Here is a 14,575-nt window from a genome sequence, read left to right as displayed (position 1 = left end):
TCAAAACTATGGTCTTCCTCTATCCATTCAACCAGAATCTAATGTGATTCAGTACATAATTACATGTTATCTAGTTGGTTATTTTGTTTTGGTTCTCAGTAGTATTCTATGAAAAGCACCTCGATTTCCATACAAATTTGGAAACCACAATGCTAAAAGGGAAATAAAAAATAATATAAGTCAAGGCAGATCAATTATCTCATTGAGTTACAATGCATAAACGCCTCAGAAATAAAAAAATTAAAATAAGGTAAAAGTGATGAAAAAGTCAGTCAAACACATTCCACACACAATCTGTGAAAGAAGTGAGATCATTAGAGAAATGGTATTGATGATGAAAAAGGTGATTCAAATGAGGAAGGCTTCAAACCAGGCTTTGAAGGACAGGAAAACAGAAACAGGAATAGGAAAGCACACTGCAACCTGGGCCAGTTTCAGGCACTGCTCCAAAACTACTACTAGTATGATGAGTTTTATCTGCTAAATTCATGCTGGTTCAAAAAAGAGGTGTCACATGCGAATTTTAAATAAGTCAAGTAACATACATAAGTTCCCAATTTTATATATTCAGTCTAAATTTGTCATATACCATTCAAAACCTCAGTAAACTAGAAATCAAACAAAACCTCTAATCAATGATAGATAATATATAAAATCTAGGCTCCTGTCAAAAAGTAGAACTAAAAATTCTCTGTTGTTAAATCCTTTTTTCAAACTTGGCTACAAAAATAACACAAAGAGAGGCTTTTCTACACATGGTTCTGACAGCCATGGAACCTTTTTATTCCTTAATAAATTTCGAAATTGTTTTCTTAGATCAGTCCAGATTAGACCTCTGATGTTTCATCCCACTCTTAAACTTTCTAATAAAATTATTTTTTCATCATGCCATTTGCTTACACTAAAATATTATACGAAAAATCATAAAAAACTCACTGTTATGCTGCCAAAAGAATGCTTGCTAAATGCTGTCCCTTTTTCTGTCCATTAAATCTCAGTAAGATGAAAAGCAGCATTTTGATCCAATGGAAACTGAATCCTGTAAATGATCCATTATCCCCCTTTGTTCTGGCTATAAGGTAGCTCAAAGCAATTTTTTTAAAAAATGTTATTTATTTATTCTTAGTAGGAGAGAGAGAAAGGGAGAGAGAAAGAGAGGGAGACAAACATCAATGTGTGGTTGCCTCCTGGGCACCCCCATCTGGAGACCTGGCATGCAATCCAGGCATGTGCACTGACTGGAAATCGAACCAGCAACCCTTTGGTTTGTAGGCTGGCACTCAATCCACTGAGCCACACCAGTCAGGGCTCAAAGCAATATTCTATAGCCCTTTCTAATAAATGGATTGACTATAAATAAAAAATAAATTTTTATATCTCCAAATGGAAATGTTTGTATCTTCAAACAAAAATGTTACTTCAGTGTACTATTTTCTTATCTTTATTTTTGTCTTTCATATGATTCTTTTACTTGCACACTTGAATTATTTTATTTTTGTAAATGGAATTCACAACAGTTAAACAGAATTAGAGGTGTGTTAAAAATGATACTACATTCTACTCTACTTTTAAGAGAATAAGATAGAGAAACAGAAAACATTTGCAAAAACAAAATTCTGTGTGTGTGTTTTTTTAAGTCCAGGATATCTGCCAGAATTAATACACCACATACAAGCCAATCTTCTATAAAGTTGATATTTGTCTATAGCATTATACAATAATAATAACTAAAACTCAGAATGACCTACAAAACTAAAAGAGCCTCAGACTTTTAAATAAAATATTAAAATATTTCAAGTTTATTCCTCCAAAAAAATAGGAGTAGGCTAAGACACCATTTCAGATATACTCACCATTACCAGCACCATTTTGTAGTTAAACTCTCAGAAAACCCAGCTAAAAGTAACAGCTCATTATCTTATCATTATTCAGGTGATCTGAGCAATTATGAACATTCTCCAAGGTTCTGTTCTGGGCCTCTCAGAAACACAGTGGGCATTTCTACTCTCAGTTTCAACTTCTATAAGAATGATTCCAAAATCTCTCTCACCTCACTGGACTGCCTTGCCATATCCTTAATTAAATGCTCAAAATGGAGCTTCATTAGCTTGCTCTCCTTCCTCACCCCTAACCTCTGGTACAAACAACCCTTTCCAAAGACCTCATTCTGTCCAATTCCAAGGTTTCAGTCATCTGTGTTCCTTCCTTCTCCTCATCTCTGGTATTCCTTTTTGTCAGGTTTAACCATTTCCTCCTCTGATGTGTCTCTATGGTTGGCATTTTCTTTTTTTTTTTTGTACTTGTATTTTACTAGTTCAGACCCTAATTCTCAGTTAACTTCTCTTCTCTCAGATTTTCCATTTCAACCTGCATCCCACTGTCTCAGCATTGTTTTTTGTTTGTTTGTTTGTTTTTTAAATGAAGTCACTTTCCTCAAACCTGCAGTAACAGCTTCCTATAACCTATTACATCAAAATGACCTTTTGTTTTGTGGGACAACACTCAAACAACTGAGCCTTGCCCATCAGGACTCAGATGTGTCATCTCATAAGTTGATCACCAGGTATTTATGGTGTTCTTACATGACCAGGCAAACTCTAATGGGAAATATAAAAAATATTACATTATACCTGCCTTTAGAAAATTTAAGTTTACATTCTAGTGAGAGGGGATAGTATTCATCACTATTTATTATAATATAAAGAAAGTGAAATTGGGCAATAGGATAGAGAGTGACTTAATGGTGGTCAAAGGTCTCCCTGAGAGCAGAGACCTAAATGATGAGAAGAAGGCAATGATATAAAGGATGCCATGGGTGAAGAGCAAGGCAGACGTAACAGCCAGTGCATACGGCCTTCAGTACAGATCAAGGTCACAGGTTCAATTCTCAGTCAGGGCACATGACTGGGTTGCAGGCCAGGTCCCCAGTTGGGGTGCCTGCAAGAGGCAACTTACTGATATTTCTCTTTCACACAAATGTCTCCCTTTCTTTCTCCCTCCCTTCCCCTCTTTTTAAAAACAAATAAAAATAAAATCTTAAAAAAAAAGATGCCATATCTCAGATCCACAAAACTGTAAATTTTTCTAAAGCCAGATACAAAAAGGGTGATGAAATGATGACTACCATTTAGTATAAGTTCACAATCACATGAATCTTGACTTAAATATATTCCTAAACTAAACAAACACTAATTTCTATTGTAACCACTTACATTTCATTAAAATGACTACCACTAGGTAAGCGATTTTCATAAAGCAAACTAAAGTCTTACTTAATGTTGTAATGTCCACTTTTCAGGGTACATCTATCAGGAAACTGAGCAAGCTTCCTTGAGAGCATTTTAAAATACTTTCTGCACTCCTGCACGCCGGTGCCTTGTTCATTGTCAGTAGAAGCAGAAAGTGGCAGTCCATCTCTGACACGAATGACTGAGGCAGATAAAATCATAGACATTTCAACTGAAAGGGAAGACCTAAAACAAAATGAAAATCTTGGGTTAGTTAAAAAAATTAAAGCCAAAGCTGAAAAAGAGTGCAAAAATGTTCAACTCATGAATAATCAGAGGTATACTAATTAAAATAACTATGCTTTCCTTAACAAATTAGCTTTAATAAAAATAATACTTGCTTTTTTCTAGCATTTTCATAAATGTATGTGGAAGTAAATACTGGAATAAACACCATTCTCAAAACAGCTGGGCAATATTCAGCAGAATTTAATAATATTTATGCTCTTTGAGCATGAAAAGTTTAAATATTATAAATCTTATCCTAGGTAAAGACAAAATTTTAAACAGAAAGACATCCTTTCACAGAAATAACTGAAAATCTAAATACTCAATAGCAGGGGAAGAGTTAAATAAATTATAGCACGCCCATGTAACTGAATATAGTGCAGAAACTAAAAGTTATGTTTGTGAAAAATAGTTTAATAATGTGGTAAAATGCTTATCTGTTGGGCAGTAAAAAAAAGGCAGGATAAAAACTCCAAATGTTGTTTTCCATAAAGATAAAGAAAAGGAAGAAGGGAGGGATAAGTAGAGAAAAAGATATGGGATGGAAACATATCAAAATTAGAATAATGCTTATTTCCAGGAAATAGTATCATGGATGATAATCATTATATAATTTCCTAAATTTTCATAATGTTTCACAATGAGCCCATCTTACTTTTATAACCAGAAAAAACATTATTTAAAATAAATCTGAGCTGGCATCACAGCAGCAGCGTAGGAGAATCTTTCTCACACTTCCTCTCAGAACCAAACCGGAAATAAAAATAAAGAAGGGAACAGCCAACTGATAAAAACAACTGAAGACTACCTGAAAAAGAAACTTGGCCAAGGATGGGCAGAAACCACTATGAGACCACAAGGAAGGATGGGGACACAAGAGGGATGGGCCCAGACTGCAGAGTTCTGAGGGTGTGGCAAGGCTGTGGGAACTTCCCCCTGAGAGGAGTGACCTGGACCCCAGATCCAGCTCTCAAGTGCAGGGCACCAGTGCCAAGAGCAGCTGCCCACTCACCATCCAGCAGTGAAAGGCCACTGGGATTTGTCTGCTGGGGAGAAACAAAGCGGGCTGGAGACAAAGCCACTATTTTTTTTTTCTTAAAAAGGGCCAAAGCACAGGAGTTTTTTATTCGCAGCAACTCAGCTTGTGATCCAGTGAAGAGAGGGCAGTGCAGACTGGAGTCGCCCAAGGGCACACTGGAGGTGTGGCATTGGAGAGAGCTGTGGGGGAGAGGCTGCAGAGATTTTTGTGCTGGATCACACTTCGATACCACAACGGCCATGTTTCTTAAGTGCAAGGCTCTCCCAGAGGAAATACAATTACCCCACACTATTGGATACTGCTTGCCCCACTCTCTGGAATCCTGCCCAACCCAACCTGCATCTTTGGTGTGTGTCTATTTCTTCCCCAATCCTGCATCTTAAGCCTTGCTAAGGAGACAGCAACATATGCAGACTCAAGAGGTGTCACAGACTAGCTTTAGGGTGCAGCCATTCCATACACTTTGCCAGGAGCCAGACTGGCACTTCCCCTCGTGGGAGAGCCACAGAAACACCCTTCTGTTTTCTGGCAGAACTAAACTCTGGGCTCTGGAGGCCCCACCTACTTGCCTACTGGAGGCTCTGCCCTGCTGACCTCAGGTAAATAATCTGGGACAGATTAAGACCTGTGATTCAGGGCTGGGGGAACACACACATCGTCTTCCCCTGAAGTCTGAACAGCATCTCCCATGGAAGATCCAGGGGTCCCATCACGGCTGATTCTGCCAGAAGCCCTCTCAGAAACAGGTCAGCGACTAATCTAAGATTGACAGAAAGCCAACAAACAGAGGCAGACGGAGGCAGATCCTGTGGTGCATTGGGACATCTGCTCGCCCAACCCTGGGTCCAGTGCTGGCCCATCCAATGCACTGCCAAGCCTCAAGGAAATAGCCTCAAACTGCGGACTGCTGGTAGCTTCAAGCAGGCTGTGGGGGCAAGACATGGACAGCACTTGACATCAGCTTACACCAGCTTCAGACAACATCAGAGCTGTATCCTCCTATTGTTTCTCTATTATCTTGCACATCTCTTTAGTCTTACCTTTTCTTACTGCATTTTTTCTTCTTTCCTTTTTGTATTTTTGTTATGCTTTCTCTTTCTTTGTCCTTTTCCCCATTTTCTTCTTTCTATTCCTTACTCTATTAGTTCTTTTCCTTCTTCCATAATCACTTTTCTCTCCTATGGTCTGCTCTTATTTTTTTCTTTTACTATTCTATTTCTCTTTCCACTTTTATTAGTCTTTGCTCTTTTGACATTGATTGTGCTACCATCGTTGGGATTTTTGGCTTGGTTTTGTTTTTTGTGTTGCTTTGTTTTGCTTTTTCTGTTTTTTGTTTTGTTTTGCTTCCAGTATACAGCATACAAGACATGGTGAGGGCTGAGCCTCTCAGTCATCCAGCTAGAGAGAAAATCCCACCAATGAACGGGCCAACAACAACCAAGACCCAAATACAACAGGAGAAACCCCTTAACCCACACAAGGGACAATTCTAGAGCATCCAGCTCAGGATATCAAGGAGGTTGCACCACTGGGTCTCACAGGACTGTTAACACATAAGGCCACCCCAAGAAAATGGGGAGTCAAAGCAGATCTACCTAATACATGGAAACAGAACAAGAGACAGCTAAAATGGTAAGACAAAGAAACAAACTCCAAAAGAAGGAAAAGGACAAATCCTCAGAAAAAGAGCTAAATGAAATTCAGGCAAGCAATTTATCACCGAATTCAAAGTAATGGTTATAAGGATGATCAAGGAACTCAGTGAGAACTACATCAGCATGAAAAAGAACAGAAACTATTAATAAAAACCAGCTGGAAATAAAGAATGCAAAATCTGAAATGAAGAATGAAAGGCTAGATAAGGCAGAGGACTGAATCAGTTATTTCGAAGACAGGTAGGAAACAACATCCAGCCAGAGCAATAAAAAGAAAAAAGACTTAAAAAGAATAAGAATAGTTTAAGAGAACTAAGGGGACTTTAGTTAAGATGGTGGCATAAGCAAACCCAGCTTACCACCTCGCACAACCACATCAAATTACAACTAAATTATATACTAACCATCAATCAGAACCATCAGAAATCTAGTTGAAGCAAAGTCTGACAACTACAGAATTAAAGAGGCCATACCCATCCAGACTGGTAGGAAGGGCGTAGAGGCAGAATGGGCTGGTCCCGCATTCATGTGTGGTGGATAAAATTTTTGGAGGGATATCTCTAGAGTGAGGAGTTCCATCCCCATACCACACCCCCAGGCCAGGGTTCCAGTGACAGGAAGATAGGTCCCCATAACTTCTGGCTGCAAAAACCAGTGGGTCAAAGTCAGTGGAAGAAACTTCTAGAGTCCCAAGCAGTTCCTCTTAAAGAACTCACACACGGACTACTCAGAATGACTCCCTCTGAGCTCCAGCCCTGGGGGAGCAACGTGAAAGGCACCAGAAGCGGACACAGAGGAACTGAAGTGCCTGACAAGAAGACAAAAGCTGAGGGACAGCTTTCTTCCAGACAGAAAGGTAAGCAGAAGCCATTGTTCCTTTTTGGAACCCTCTCCCCACAAAGCCACAGAGTCAGCAGGCAGGTACCATATATGAGACTTCATCAACTTGGATAACACTGTTTGCCCCACACTAGAGATTCCTGAGACTCCATCCTACCCAATTTATAGGCCACTCAATCTGTTAACAGTGACTTTTCCATATGAATGGCTGATCTTGGCTCATGTTTCACAGCCTCCTAAATCCTCTCAATAAGCAACAGTCAGTTTCATTAAGGCCCCACTGCTGTACTTCTTGTTCTATAACCCCAAACCCAGGATTAGGAGTAGCCAACCTAGATTCACAGCTTGTCTTCACCTGGGAATCTCCCAGCCTGGCATAGTACTAACCATCACAGATTGCTTTACAGCCCAGGCAGTGAGGCACCAGGCAGAACACAGGTAGTGGCTGACCTTGGTCTGAACCACCTGGGAAACCCAAGTGCCTATACACCCAGTGGACAGCTACAGAAAACATCGGAATACCACCACCCTGACTCCTGCACAGGTGATCCTCTACGGAGGGTCAATGTTAGTGGTCAGTGGTCAAGCCAGTCCTTGCAGCTGACTGGCCTGAGTAAATCTCTTCCATTGACCCACCAACAGCAATCAAGGCTCAACTACAAGAGGAGGGTGTACTCAGCCCACATGGAGTACGCACCTTAAGTGCCCAGTGTGGGGATAGAAGAGGCTGCGCCACTACAGGACACCTACTACATTAGGCCACACTCTCAAGACAGGGAGTCATAGCAGCTCTACCTAATACATAAAAACAAACACAGGGAGGCTGCCAAAAGGAGCAGACAGAAACATGGCACAAGTGAGAGAACAGATCAATATACCACAAAAAGTACTATACAGAAGGGAAATAAGCAATCTATCAGATGCAGAGTTGAAAACACTGGTTATAAGGATGCTCAAAAAACTTAGGGAGGACCTCAACAGCATAAAAAAGATCCAGTCAGAAACAAAGGATACACTAATTGAAAGAAAGAACAATATACAGGGAACAACAGTACACTGGATGAAGTCGAGATTCAAATCAATGACTTGGAACATAAGGAAACAAAAATAAGCAATTGGAAAAAACAAGAAGGAAAAAAGAACCCCCCAAAATAAGGTTAATATAAGCAGCCTCTGGGACAACTTCAAGAGTTCCAGCATTCACATCACAGAGGTGCCAGAAGGAGGAGAGAAAGAGCAAGAAATTGGAAATCTATTTGAAAAAATAATTAAAGAAAACTTCCCTAATTTGGTGAAGGAAATAGACATGCAAGTCCAGGAAGCAGAGAGAGTCCCAAACAAGGTGAATGCAAAGAGGTCCACTCCAAGACACACTGTTAAAAAAATGCCAAAGGTTAAAGATAGAATCTTAAAAGCAGCAAGAGAAAAGCAGTTAGGTAACTACAAAGCAGTTCCCACAAGACCATCAGCTGATTTCTCAAAAGAAACTTTGCAGGCTAGAAGGGATTGGCAAGAAATACTTAAAGTCATGAAAAGCAGGGACCTTACAGCCAAGGTTGCTCTACTCAGCAAAGCTATCATTTAGAATCAAAGGGCAGATAAAGAGCTTCCCGGACAAGAAAAAACTAAAGGAGTTCATCATTACCAAACCTTTCTTATATGAAATGTTAAAGGATAGACTAGTACCTACACATCTATCAATAATTGACTCTAAAAAACAAACTAAGCAAACAAGAACAGAGACAGAATCCTGGATACAGAGAGCATTTTGATGGCTGTCAGATGGGAGGAGTGTGTGGGGAATGGTAGAAGAGGTGAGGAGATTAAGAAGTACAAATAGGTAGTTACAGAATAGCCATGGGGATGTAAAGTACAGTATAGGAAATGGAGTAGCCAAAAAACTTACATGCATGACACGCATGAACAATAGCATGGGGACTGCCTGAGGGATTGGGAGGTGCTGGGTGGGGTAGAGCAAAAGGGGAAAAAAGTGGGACAACTGTAACAGTATAATCAATAAAATACAATTTAAAAAATAATAGAACTTAGGGACAACATTAAACATAACAATATTTGTATCATTGGGGTACCAGAAGGAGAAGAAAGTTGAGCAAGGAATAGAAAACCAGTTTGAAGTAATAATAACAAAAAACTCCCCTAACCTAATGAAGGAGAAAGCCACGCAAGTTCAGGAAGCACAGAGTATGAAATTTCCTCAAAAAATTAAAAATGGAACTGCCTTTTGATCCAGTGATTCTACAGCTGGGAATATACACTAAGAATCTCAAAACACCAATTCAACAGAATATATGAACTCCTATGTTCATAGCAGCATTATTTATAATAGGCAAGATTTGAAAACAGCCTAAGTGCCCATCAGTAGATGAGTGAATTAAAAAACTGTGGTACATTTATACAATGGAATACTACACAGCAGTTAAAAAAAAAAAAAGAATTCTTACCTTTTGCAACAGTATGGATAGAACTGGAGAGACTATTATGCTCAGTGAAATAAGCCAGTCAGTGAAAGACAAATACTATATGATCTAACCTATAAGTGGAATCTAATGAACAAAATAAACTGACAAACAAAAGAGAATCAGGGGCAGGCTGACTGCTGCAAGAGTGGGGAGAGGAGGTGGGGACTGACTGAAAGGTAAAGGGATTAGTCAAAGAATACATATGGATGACCACTGGACATGGATAATGGATGGCATGGGAACTGACTGTGGGAGTGGGGGGTGGGCTGGGTGGAGGGCAGCAAAGGGTGAAAAGTCAGGACAACTGTAACAGCATAAATAATATTTTAAAAAATAAAAAGCATAAACTGAAAAATAAATAAATAAATCTGAAAGCTAAAGGAATTACTGGTTTTAATACTATCCTCAATCATTTTGCCAGAAAGTAAATCATAATGGCTTGTCCTATTAGATTCTGATCATGCTTTACAAAAATAGATCAAAGGACTACACTGGCCTGGGTCTGAAAGAAATCAAGTAAACAAACTTTGATTAAAAATATATATATACTAGTTTTCAAATTTTAGCTTATATAAAAGTCATTGGAAGTTTGGTTAGGAATACCAATTTCTGGGCCAACCTCCAAAAAATTCTGATCCACTGACTGTGGAATGGGACTTGAGAATCTTTCATTTTTAGCAAATTCCCCAGATAATTACTATGCTACTGTCTAAGGATTATACTTTGAAAAACACTGAATTAAAACATGTTCACAGAGCGACATTAAGTGGTAACTGTTTTCTGTCAGGCCATCAGAACACAAGGCCCTAAATGCTTCTCTTTCACTAGTAATTGGTAAAAACAGAAAGTCTCTAAAACAATTTCATATGCTTTTTCATGATATTATATATCAGAAACTAAATTAATCCTTATCTGCCCAGTTCAGCTATGTCAATTTTACTTCTTCCAAAAATGAAAAATTGAGTAATATATCAAAAAATGCCACAGAAAATTGGCACCAAGTTTGCAAATCAGTGGTGCCCAGTTTTCACTGCCGTGTGAAGCCAAAATCTGACTGTCCATTCATGATGGTAACTGACAATAAAAACTAATCCAAATGATAATGCTAACACATTTAATTTACTCCCCCCTTTTCCTGTTTTCATGAGGAAATGATAGGAATAGTTAGGTATTAACATGTTAATAGTCTTTAATATTTTTGTCCTCTACTTAAAAGGAAAAAAACCTCAGCAGGAATCAAAATACCCTTTACCATAATGGATTCTTTGACCAAAGTTCCAACATGATATACCCAAATTATTTTTTCCCCTATTCAATCAGTTTCTTTTCTCTTCTAAAAGCACTAGCAAGAAAAAGCTGGAATTCCTCAAGGGATAAAAGCTACATTATAATCCTCTTTTTAAAACTGTTGCCATGTTTTATTTAATTATTAAACCACAGCTACAACATTTAGCCTAAGAGAGTGGGAAAATATCTTACTTCATACCTTATGTATTGATAATTTAAATATAAAACTCTGTCTTTACAGAAATATACTGCAACACAAGGTCTACTCCGTGAATTAAAATGAGGGAAGGGCTGTGGCCTATAGTTTCCAAACATCCATATACTTAGTATTTAAAAGTAAACTGCCTGATCTTTCTAGGACCCCAACAGAAATATCAGAAATTATCTTTACTAGAGGGTACCGACTTTCATGTACTCTTCAAAGCTACTCCTTTTTTCATGACTTGAAAGACAAAAAGATTTATACTTCCTAAAACGTACTAAGAAAAGAACCTGTGGGGTAATGACTGTGGGCCCAAGGTAACAGCAAGGCAATCTCTCAAAAAGTAATAAACAAAACTCAAGCATACTTTCTATCTATTTTCTAGCAACAGTTTCATAAATGTCTTTTTTAAAGATAAAAAACATTCATGTTGGGTTAGTCACTCATATTTTGTTTCAGTTCATTATTTTCCAAACTTCAGTCATCTAGGCACCACTTTCAGAATTCTTATCACATCTGCATCCCACCTGTATTATTATCTACCTAATATGTCTTTCAATTAACTTATTTTTTGCCCTACCCTTAGTGATAGTATCTATATTTTTCTCCTAACTTAATAAAATGATCTGATGGTTCCAAAATTTGGTAAGCACTACCTTAGTGCATACTATTTTATTAAAAGTGCTAACAGTGATCTGAGAATTTGGGAAGGGTGTATTTGGGGAGAAAGCTATACTAACTGTGATAGCACAGGGTGGGGGAAAAACTGAGTGAAAAGGGAGTTTTTTGCACAGCCATAGGATAGGAAGAAGGCACTTGGGAAACAGTTTGAAGAACAAAAGCAGAAAGGGTACCAAGGACAACCAGAATTTATTTTGCAGTTTGCCCCTCCCTTGCAGCACATGCAACCTCTCCAGGAGCCTGACACTCCTATTATAGGTCCTTGCACTGAGCGGTATGTGTAAGACCTCAGGCTCTAGAGTACATTATCCTCACATCTAGGAACAGGGACCCAGACACACGCACAAGTGCGTCAGTCTTAACATTTGTGTAGTACCTCACAGTTTACAAACACTGGGTAGGTACAACCTTTTGCAGACGAGGAAATGAAGGCTCCCTTTCTCAATGTCACAATGCTAATATATGACAGAACTGGTGCTTGAACCCAAGTTTCTTCTATCTCCACATTACTGTGCTACACCAGTCTCCTAAAACCAACAAAACAAAAGACAAGAACCTAGTGATACAGAAACTAGCTACTAATTTTGAAATAATAATAAAAGACCAGCTTACATTTTCTTTAAGAGGCAATATAGTAGTTAACAGATTGCCTGGCCTCAAAATCTGGCTCCACCATATACTGACTGAGCCTTTCTATACTCAATTTCCTCACCTGTAAACTGTGGCTACTATGTATCTCATAGGGTTATTTTAAAGATATTGATAGTATCTACCTTACAGGAACATGTAAAGGACCTGAAGCACTGCCTTGCAGACTAAATACAATATTACTTGTTGTTGTTATTTATTGACTGCCCTCTATGTACTAGGCACTTTACATACATTAATTACCTCATGTAAGTCTCCCAATAACCTGTGAGATATGTATTATCAATTCCATTTTACTTTGAGGAATTCCAAACTAAAAAAGTTAATTAATTTATTCAATCCCTAAATTGGCAAGTGACAGATTTAAACTCAGGCCTAACTTTAAACACCCTCTGAGACGTCGCCTCTCAACACAACCAAGTTTCTTAACTACATGTAGAGCAAGGTCACAGGTACACCTGCCCCATCCCTCTGCCATTTGATAAAAGCTCGACTTCTTTTATATACCAATATAAAATATACTTAGATTTTTTAAAATCAGTTATACACCAAAAGAAGCACTAAACTGAGATCATGGGTTCTCAACATAGGAAATGCCCAGATGTCCCATTATAACTTAGGGTATGGTCACAGATGTCAAATCCAATTACTGAACTACAACCTTCCTATGCCTGAAATTGTGGTACTATTTAAGTGCCTACTGCCTGATTCCTTGTATCTCAACACACGAGCAAATACCAGTAATGTGGAATGTGATTCAGGGAGTTTTAGAAGTGGCTGTTCCACCTGTCAGCTGGGATCCCAGCGTCTCCGGTCTAATGGCTGACATTAAGCTGAGGGCTTTGCCTTGGCCGAACAGGCATAGGAAGGACTGGTTCTCAAGCTAGCTAACTGCCCACAGATAGATGACCCAGGAAGCCGTAGAGCACCCCAAATCCCAAAGCTGCTCTCACTGGCAGAGAGGGTCAAGCCAGCTGGGACTTGGCTTCCTATTTTGAAGACCTCTTCCATCTGTCAAGCCAACTGATCAGGTCTCTCTGCCATCTGGTTCCCAAAGTGCCATTAACAGGGCCTGATGATGAGGTTTCCGAGAGCCAACAAGGGCAACTCTCTGAGCTCAAGGCTCATTCAACCCCCACTAAACGCAAAGTTCGCCACTAGTTCAAATTCCACCCCGCCTAGAAGATACAGAAAATGTGACGTCAAGCTCTCTGGGGCGCCTAAGCAGCCTAGTGGATCCCGGTGTTTCTGACACCTGGGCGCCAGGAACTGCTCTCGGTTACTGACTGCCCAGAGCGATTGTCACTCCCAGTGGGTCCCCGTGACCCGGCTGCTCCATACCCTTGGAAGGCCAGCCGAGGGGTAACTGCCGCCCGCGCGGCCCCATAGACCCTGCAAGTGGAAGGGGACGAAGTCCTCGCAATCCCGCTCCGCCCAAGCCCCGTGGTTCCATCAACACCCAGCTCCCGCCCCCACGGTTCGGGCTTGGCTCCTGTCCTGGAATAAGTCTGCAGACACGAGGCCTAGGGTCCAGAGCCGTAGCGGGAGGCCGGGTGAGCTCAACTACCGGCCTGGGGATAGAGCGACCCCAAGAAGGAAGAAACGAGGACTGGGAGGGGCCGGTCCGTACCTGTGGAGCCGGGACCCGCCGCTCCAAGTCACGTAACACGCAGTGCATTGTGGGATGAACCCAGCGTATAAAACGTGGCTGCAGCCCAGGATCAAGCCCCGCCCCCATTCTCTGGGCTTGCCCAAGCCAATCGGGTTCTGTGGGAAGGACTCCCTGACCTGTGCCCTCCCGGGGCGTGGTAGGCCCGCCCACTCCAGGAGCTGTCGGCAGTTTTTCACGAACCTGCGCCGGGAGACCGCCCACTCTGCTGTCGGACTGTGCAGTCCCTCGCGAATAAGACGAATCTTCTTCCTGCCGCCTGCGAGAGGTATAGCCAGCCGGTTGCTGTTTCTCTCTCACGTTTCTCCCTCTCTCTTTCTCCTGCCCTTCCCCTCTCTCTAAAACAAATAAATAAAATCTTTAAAAAAAGAAGCGAAGAGTCTCCTTGAATATTTGGTGTAGGTTTAAGGATAGACTTCCTGAGACAATTAAATGAAAACTACTGGGGAACTATAAGTTGAACAACTACTAGAGCTTGAACAGAGTCAGGAAACGTTCGGTTTTTGACCAACCGGAATAGAGAAACCTTATTAAACACCTGGACCATTTCGTAGAGAGA

General features: G+C 40.2%; 1 protein-coding gene across 1 annotated transcript in view; it reads right to left on the bottom strand.

Annotated features, from left to right (window-relative positions):
• The window catches only part of SEC22A (SEC22 homolog A, vesicle trafficking protein), a 68,449-nt gene extending 54,374 nt beyond the window's left edge, over positions 1–14,075 (bottom strand). Inside the window, exons 1-2 of the mRNA XM_028505034.2 lie at positions 13,978–14,075; positions 3,273–3,473 (exon numbers count right to left, since the gene is read on the bottom strand). Coding sequence (XP_028360835.1) covers positions 3,273–3,454 — 182 coding nt within the window. The 5' untranslated portion in view covers positions 3,455–3,473; positions 13,978–14,075. The remainder of the gene's footprint in view (positions 1–3,272; positions 3,474–13,977) is intronic.
• Between the last annotated feature and the right edge of the window lie 500 nt (positions 14,076–14,575).

Source organism: Phyllostomus discolor, chromosome 2, assembly GCF_004126475.2.
Source record: "Phyllostomus discolor isolate MPI-MPIP mPhyDis1 chromosome 2, mPhyDis1.pri.v3, whole genome shotgun sequence".
In the NCBI taxonomy this organism is placed as follows: Eukaryota; Metazoa; Chordata; class Mammalia; order Chiroptera; family Phyllostomidae; genus Phyllostomus; species Phyllostomus discolor.
This window is presented reverse-complemented; position numbering and strand designations above follow the sequence as displayed.